Source organism: Octopus bimaculoides, chromosome 4 (genome assembly GCF_001194135.2).
Source record: "Octopus bimaculoides isolate UCB-OBI-ISO-001 chromosome 4, ASM119413v2, whole genome shotgun sequence".
NCBI lineage: Eukaryota > Metazoa > Mollusca > Cephalopoda > Octopoda > Octopodidae > Octopus > Octopus bimaculoides.
In genome coordinates this window covers 114,740,628-114,748,661 of record NC_068984.1, presented here as the reverse complement: position 1 = coordinate 114,748,661, position 8,034 = coordinate 114,740,628, and the positions used below count along the sequence as shown (strand labels likewise).

Here is an 8,034-nt window from a genome sequence, read left to right as displayed (position 1 = left end):
CGAGGGTTCCAGTTGATCCAATCAACAGAACAGCCTGCTCATAAAATTAACGTGCAAGTGGCTGAGCACTCCACAGACACGTGTACCCTTAACGTAGTTCTTAGGGATATTCAGCGTGACACAGTGTGACAAGGCTGACCCTTTGAATTACAGGCACAACAGAAACAGGAGTAAGAGTGAGAGAAAGTTGTGGTGAAAGAGTACAGCAGAGTTCACCACCATCCCCTGCTGGAGCCTCGTGGAGCTTTAGGTGTTTTCGCTCAATAAACACTCAAAACGCCCAGTTTGGGAATCGAAACCGCGATCCTATGACCGCGAGTCCGCTGCCCTAACCACTGGGCCATTGCGCCTCCACATCACTCAGATTATACTGTGTGTATATGTATTCAAATTTCTCAGAAGAGCACTTTTAATAGCCAAAACAAATAACATTCTAAAGGAAAAATAATACTGCATTAAGTTGTTTTGAATCAATTTCTAGTTTAACGAGACTGGTGCATACAGTATAAAGCATTCAATACTTGATAAAACAGAGTGGGTTCAATCTTCAAAATAAGTCATGACTATAAGATACTTGCTTTTCAATTTCAGGAGCACAACGCACGAATTCATGAGACCAGAACTTGAACTGGGGGTTTTTGATGAGTTCAATGAATGTTATAAGCAGACCCCATGGATGAGGGCGATTCACTATTAGTCTTTCAAGTAGGACCCTGAAGCAAAATATTAAATTGAAAGCAATCTTAAGTTATAATGATAACAACAATACTTAAAAAAATTTTTTTTTATAATATTACTCATTTGACCAGTAGATTTAAAACAAAGGAAGATGCTTGACATTAGAGATTAAATCAACAAATTTAGTCACTACTCTTATTCAAGCTTGAAAAATATAAATTTAAGTGATTATTTAATCCAACGTTCTGTGCTACAAATAACTGCAAATATTATCAAATTTCAATTCATATGTAATAGCAATTCAGAAAAATGTAGTTGTTTAAACAGGAGCTATTGTAATCTGTGCAGGAAACTTGAAGTTTGGACTTGGAGAAAATTATTAGCGATATTTTAGTGGCATGTGCACACACCAGCAATCTAAGTGATATTGGGATTTATCAATTTTGTAAGGAATGGAGTGAGCATGTATTTGATCATGGCATCAATGATTTTGTTCATGATGCTGGCTTTACAAAGGTCCTGAAATAAGAAACAAAACCCATTTTCTTCCACTTTTTCATGAAGAGATGTTTATCAGGATCATCGATGAGACCACAAGGTGTGCACATTAGTAAGACAATACTCATCATCATCATCCTTTAACGTCTGCTTTCCATGCTAGCATGGGTTGGACAATTTGATTGGGGAGTGGTGAAGCGGATGGCTACACCAGACTTCAATCTGATCTGGCAGAGTTTCTACAGCTGGATGCCCTTCCTAACGCCAACCACTCCGAGAGTGTAGTGGGTGCTTTTTACGTGCCACCTGCACGAGGGCCAGTCTAGCAGTACTGGCAACGGCCACATTCAAATGGTGTTTTTTATGTGCCACCTGCACAGGAGTCAGTCCAATGTTTTGTTCACATGCCACCAGCACAAGTGCCAGTAAGGCAAAGCTGGAAACGATCGTGCTCAAGTGGTGAATCAATGGAGAACATGAAACCATCAAAGACTTTTAATCCAGTTTCATTCTACTAATGCAGCTCAATACCAATTTAAAACACTTTAATTTAGAATATATTTTGTACAAATGCCGCCTACGACTTAAAAAAAAAAAATGGAAACTCCAAGAGGTTAGATTATCTCCGATTACTATTTAAAAAGAGTTAAAAACAAAAAATACAGGGATAAAGTCTCATATTTAAAGGTATATTTTCAAGTCTTCATTCACATCATTTAGATTCAATTAAGACAGTGATACATGTTAGTTGTGTATCAGGAAGGGAATCTGGCCACAAAAAGTATGCCAAAGCTGACATTAGACCTTATTGCAGCCCTGCAGTTAGCCAGATCCTTTCAAACTGTCCAATCCATGCCAGCATGGGAAATGGATGTTAAATGCCGATGATATAAATAAAAACTAAAGAAATGTTTAAAGAGAGAAAGCATACCTAGTTATTTGTTCTTGAATAGCTTCTGCATTGGCTTCAACAAATAGATACAATAAAGTACAACTGAAATAGTGTGTATGACTGTTTGGATAGCGCAGTTGATTAGTTATGGCAGTGAGGAACAAGTACCGGCCTTCGGTATCGAGATCAACAGCCAAGTTCTGAAAGATGTCCATGTGTGAGGAATGAGCAATTGTTCGCATGCTTGGTTTGTAACCAGTGTTATGGATGTAATCTATAGCTTGTGTGCCAACATAAAGCACTAGAGCGTTAATTAGAGATATGTTGTACTTGGAACCAGGGTCAGTTGACTGGAAAAAAAAAAAAGAAAAAAGAAATTAATTAGAAAATTCAAGAAATTCAAAATAAAACTGCAATAAGAAAGTAAATTCAAGAAAGTAATATCTAGTTTGTTACTCAATAGCAAAATAGATTTAGATAGAAAACTGGATGACAATTAGGAAAAAATTATTTCTTATAAATTACCAGTTATGTGTAGAAAAAATGTTATTGTTTATATTATTTAAAGGATACTAATTTTTCAAAAATGGCTAAATATCAGCTCATTCTATAAAATTGTAAAATGAAACTAAACACCAGTATATTTAATTGGCACACTAGAAACAACAATGAAAAAATAAAATCACGTAAGTTTCCTACCTTAACAGGGAAAAAAGAAATTGAAACACTGATTTCTTACAAGAAAATTGAAAAACCAGATGACTAATAACTCAGTAAATCATCTGAAAAATTAATCTTGGACATGATAAACTCACATGCTTTCATAAAAACAGTATGAAATAATTTTTACAATGCTTATAATTCACACGCTAAGCTACAACTGGCTACAAAAGCCTTTACAATTTATACAAGTATCAAAGTCTACAGTAATGCAAATCTACTCAATGACTAGTCTATATGGGAAAGTAAAATGACCACTTCTGAATAACTATTTTGGCAGCAGACTTGCAACTTCTGTTTTACTCAGGCCATCATATTTATTGCAACAGTTTCTCTTCTCTGAATTTATTTCTAAAACCTTAGGGAAATGCTAAAGTAGTTTGTGTCACTGTGAAAACAGAAAAGGAATCCTGAATAGTATTGATAAAGGTTTTTTTTTTTTTTTTTTTTTTAAATAAAAGGGACAAGTTGAAATCTGAAAGATAATCACTAGAGGTATCTACTGATATTAATCTGGAATAGCATATAATCAATCAAGGACTGAAATTTGAAAACATCTGCCAAAGTTTTTTTATAACTATATATTTTCTCTGCAGGTTAATTGCTTACCCCTCTCTCTGTCATTATATATATATATAATGATAGAGATAAGATACAATATAGTCTGGGTTTTAATGCATGTATTGTAAATGAAAATTATACTGATGTGTATAAGTAGTAAGATCAGTTATCAATAAAGAGCATTAATTAGCAAAATATGAAGTCCATCAACTTGGAAGTTTCACATTTAGACATGAAGTCACAGGGGAAAAAAAAAAAACTGAAAAATAGAAATAGTGTTTCCAGTGCTCATAACAGATACCAGGTAAGGTCATACAGAAAGTCAAAGAACACACAAAAATTACGCAAAGTGTATAAGTGACAGGAATGAATCAATACCATGTTTGTTTTTGTTTATTTGCATATATGCATAGAGGAAGTAAATTTTTGATCGTTCATTTTATTTATTCAAATTTTATGGAGGTCTTCGTCCTTTATTTCACTGTTTTCATATTTTTCTATTATCAATCTTGAAAAACTATACTCAATTTTTTTTTTAAATCTTTTGTTTTTATATTATACATAAATCTGAGATTTTTACAGAAAATAGTAACACTGAAATATTAGGTTGTATATTTTCAAATGTGTTAAATGGATACAAATACATCTATTTGTACCTGAAGCAGCTATTTAACAGCAGCTTATTCTGCTATTATAGTATATAGTAAAAAAACGATAAACGCCGCCCTTTCAAAGCCTAGCCAGGCTCATGGGCCCGGTTTCTATTGCGTATGTGTTCCCCCCAGCTGGACGGGACGCCAGTCCATCGCAGCGTTACTCAAGAAACAGGAAGAAAGAGTGAGAGAAAGTTAGGGCGAAAGAGTACAACAGGGGTCGCCACCACCCCCTGCCAGAGCCTCGTGGAGCTTAGGTGTTTCGCTCAATAAACACACACAACGCCCGGTCTGGGAATCAAAACCGTGACCCTCAGACAGCGAGTTCGCTGTCCTAACCACTGGGCCATTGCGCCTCCACATATTATAGCATATAGTACTGCAATGAAAAGTACGTCATCAGAATTATGCTACAGACAACAAAACAATTTACACCTGTGAATTCCATGAGCAACTCCTCTATGACATGGTAAAGATAACACTAAGATATTTGTAGAGCAGGCATTACAAACAGGTACTCTGTTGTTACTGTAATGAAACTAAACTCCTCTTAGCTAAATTGATACAAATGAAACTTATTCTTTTTTTTTTTTTTTGTCATTCTTTTGGATGTTTACAAATAATATTATAAATATAAAAACAAAAGACTCACTTGTAAGTTGCTCCGAAGGTCTGACAAAAAGGTAACAGGAGATCTTGATTTTAAGTAAGAATCAAGATCCTGTAAGAGAAAATAAATAAAATTAAATTCCAATGAATGTATTTTACTGACATGAATTTACTATTTGTGGCTGTGTGCTTAAGTTTGCTTCCCAAACATGTAGTCTCAGGGTCAGTTCCATTGTGCAGCCCTGTGGACAAGTGTCTACTATAGCTCAAGTCTAACCAAAACCTTACAAGTGGATTTGGTAGATAACAACTGAATAAAGCCTATCATAGTGTGTGTACACATACATACACACACAAATACATGTGCACACATGCATGTGTTTAGGTGTCTTGACCTGAACAGTCATAGAACTGATGTTTTGTTTCTGGTATTCTGACCATGGGAAATATTGCCTTGCTTGGAAAGAAGTGAGAGTTGGCAATAGGAAAGACATCCAGCCACAGGAAATCTGCCTCGACAAATTCCATTTGATCCATCCAAGCATGGAAACATAAGTATTAAATGATGATGAAAAAACAATTTGATTGAAATAGTATGACACTATCCTGAAATTGTCTGAAGCAATTGAAATTAGCAAAATTCCAAATAGCTATACATACATGCATAGCTGTAGCAGGTGTAGGTATGGCTGTGCGATTAAGACATTCACTTCCCAAACACATGGTCTTGGATTCAGTCCCATTGCATGGTCCCTGGGAAAGTGTCTTCAACAACAATCGCAGACCAATCAAAGTCTTGTTAATGGATTTGACAGATGAGGAATAAAAGTAGCCTATCATACCTGTTGTGTATATCTGCCTTGATATTACATAATGGCTATCATTTAATATAAAGACATATATATATATACACACACACACACACACACACTCTCTCTCTCTGTCATACAGTGTCCCCTATTCCCAATCTTCCATGAAAACATGCCAGGCCATGGGGAAACATTAGCTTGCCTGGGAACAGATTAGGTTTGGCAACAAGCACTGAAAAGTGGACATTACAAAATTTTCACAATGATAAAGAAAAAAAATGTGATTGAAAGTACCTTTTTAAATGTCTCTGGTTGGATCATATTAGCGAAGTTGGTGAGGATTCTTGGTGGTCTGCCAATATCTGGGAGTACATCAACCTTTAAATTTGGTGTGAAAGGATCCGGCATTCGCATATTACGAGGGAAGGCACTCAGAATGAGATTTCTCATCTGTATGCAGTTGGGTGGAATAGCATCACAGAATGCATAATGGTAATCACAGAGGAACTCTGGGAAGTCATGTAAGAGCACCAGCAAAGCCCTCAACATTCCCTGAAAGCAACGACCGAACCATATCTATGAGGTTAAAATTGACAATATTAAAAATTTACTGAATAAAATTTACCAAAGAAAATGTAAATAGTTTGATTTGAAAGATTCAGGTAACCTACTATTAGAAAATAGTAAGTTTCATATTGAGAAGACTGAAACAAATTGAATATATTTTGCATTAAAAAAAAAAAAGTAAAATTCTAGTTTTGTTCTAGATTTAGGTTTCAAATTCTGACAAAGCCAGTCATTTTGTGGGAGGGAGTAAGTTGATAGCATCGACCCCAGTGTTAAACTGGTACTTACTCAACTCAGGAGGGATGAAAGGAAAAAAAATATCAACCTCAGCAGAATTTGAACTCAGAACGTAAAGAAGGACGAAATACTGCTAAGCATTCTGCCCAGCTTGCTAATGATTCTGCCAGCTCACTGCCTTAATTCTGTTCTAGATATTAACGATTAATAATGAAAGCTAAAATAATATCCACATTTAAGCAATACTGGAATTATGCAATCTGCTCCCCGCCCCACACCTCACACACACAATTCTTATAAAACCAATCACATGACATAAAAAAAAAAATACTAGGTTTTATGTATATGCTATGTTATTCCTCGTCTTGACATTGCGTGAAAAGTCGTACATAAACATCACTGCCATACAAGCGGTGTCCATTGTTTTCAATCTGTCGTAAAAACCTATCCAGCCAAGGAGAAAGATTACTATACTTGGAAGCAGATAAAGGTTGGCAATAGGATGGCATCCAGCTATACAAAATCCACTATGATGAATCCATGCAAATAATGCAAGAATGGAAAAGTAGACATTAAAATAGTGATGATAATTCCATCAGTGCAAAAGAAGTTTTGAATGAGTCAATACAATGAATGAACTGAACAGTACCTACAAGGTCAGAATTCTTAGAAAAAGACAGTTGGTCAATGTCCTACATTATATGGAAGAGAATATAACCTATTCCTTTTGTAAAATGCTGATTAGGTACAAAGCAAAATGACTTGAGAAATGGCAGGTTGAAAATGAGACAAATGTTCAGTGTAAATGACAAGGAAAAAAACAACTTGAGAACTAAGTGAACTCAAAGTATGAAAGCAGAAAAAGAAGAAAAAAAGGATACTAACCAGTGGAACAGATACAAGCCAACAGATAAGTGATAAAGGTAATTAAAAACAAGATAAAACCTTGGAGAATATTGAACACATGAAGGCTTTTAAAGTCACTCGAACCATTAAAGTTAGTTGATTAACCTAATTAGATGGCCGAATATGCTACACTAGCACACCAATGCTAACTGCTACCAAAATGAAGATCGTCCAGAAAAGAAGAGAAAATAGAATCTAGTTACAAAGATCAGGTTATGCTTGAAGAAGATTAAAGAGATATTTAAAAAATTGGCAGCAAAACCAGAATTGAATGCACAAGTAAATATTTGTCTTTTTAACACTTTTGTTACTATATTTCTAACCAAAATACACCTCTTATGTGTTTCAATTAAATTCTACAATATCTGTGAATATAGACTTGTTTCATGAAACAACCAAGTTTATTTCTCAACACAATTTACAAATCTGTTTCATAATTTTTGTCTCAAAGTGAATCTAATTACAGGCAAATTCAACAACAAAATATAACATTATTTGAATTTAAATCAGCATAGATAATCAGTTATCAGCCAATATTAAAGTAGTACACAACAAAATTGTGCAAATTACTGGATTATCTATTAGTTGAACTTCATTTACATAAGACAGGTGTATCAAAAAGGTAAAATAGAAAGAAACAGCTGTACCGTAAAGATAAAACAAAACGAAATACTGGAATTTGTCTGAAGAAAGCTAGGAAATGAAACAGATGCCAGCAACTAAATGAAATAAAGTCCAAAACATACATAAACAAATACACAGAAACACAGGATTCACAATCCAAATTGATTAAAATTTGTCATGTATTTAGCAGGTAAATGAAAAGGAGGTAAATGTGAAAAAAAATTTTTTTATTAAATTTATCTATATATATATATATATATATATATATATATATATATAT

The 8,034-nt window shown here is 34.4% G+C and overlaps 1 protein-coding gene across 1 annotated transcript in view; it reads right to left on the bottom strand.

Annotated features, from left to right (window-relative positions):
• Window positions 1-466: 466 nt before the first annotated feature.
• The window catches only part of LOC106872123 (CCR4-NOT transcription complex subunit 1-like), a 62,422-nt gene continuing 54,854 nt past the window's right edge, over window positions 467-8,034 (bottom strand). The window contains 4 exon segments of the mRNA XM_052967370.1: window positions 467-713; window positions 2,108-2,418; window positions 4,655-4,723; window positions 5,715-5,972. Coding sequence (XP_052823330.1) covers window positions 548-713; window positions 2,108-2,418; window positions 4,655-4,723; window positions 5,715-5,972 — 804 coding nt within the window. The 3' untranslated portion in view covers window positions 467-547.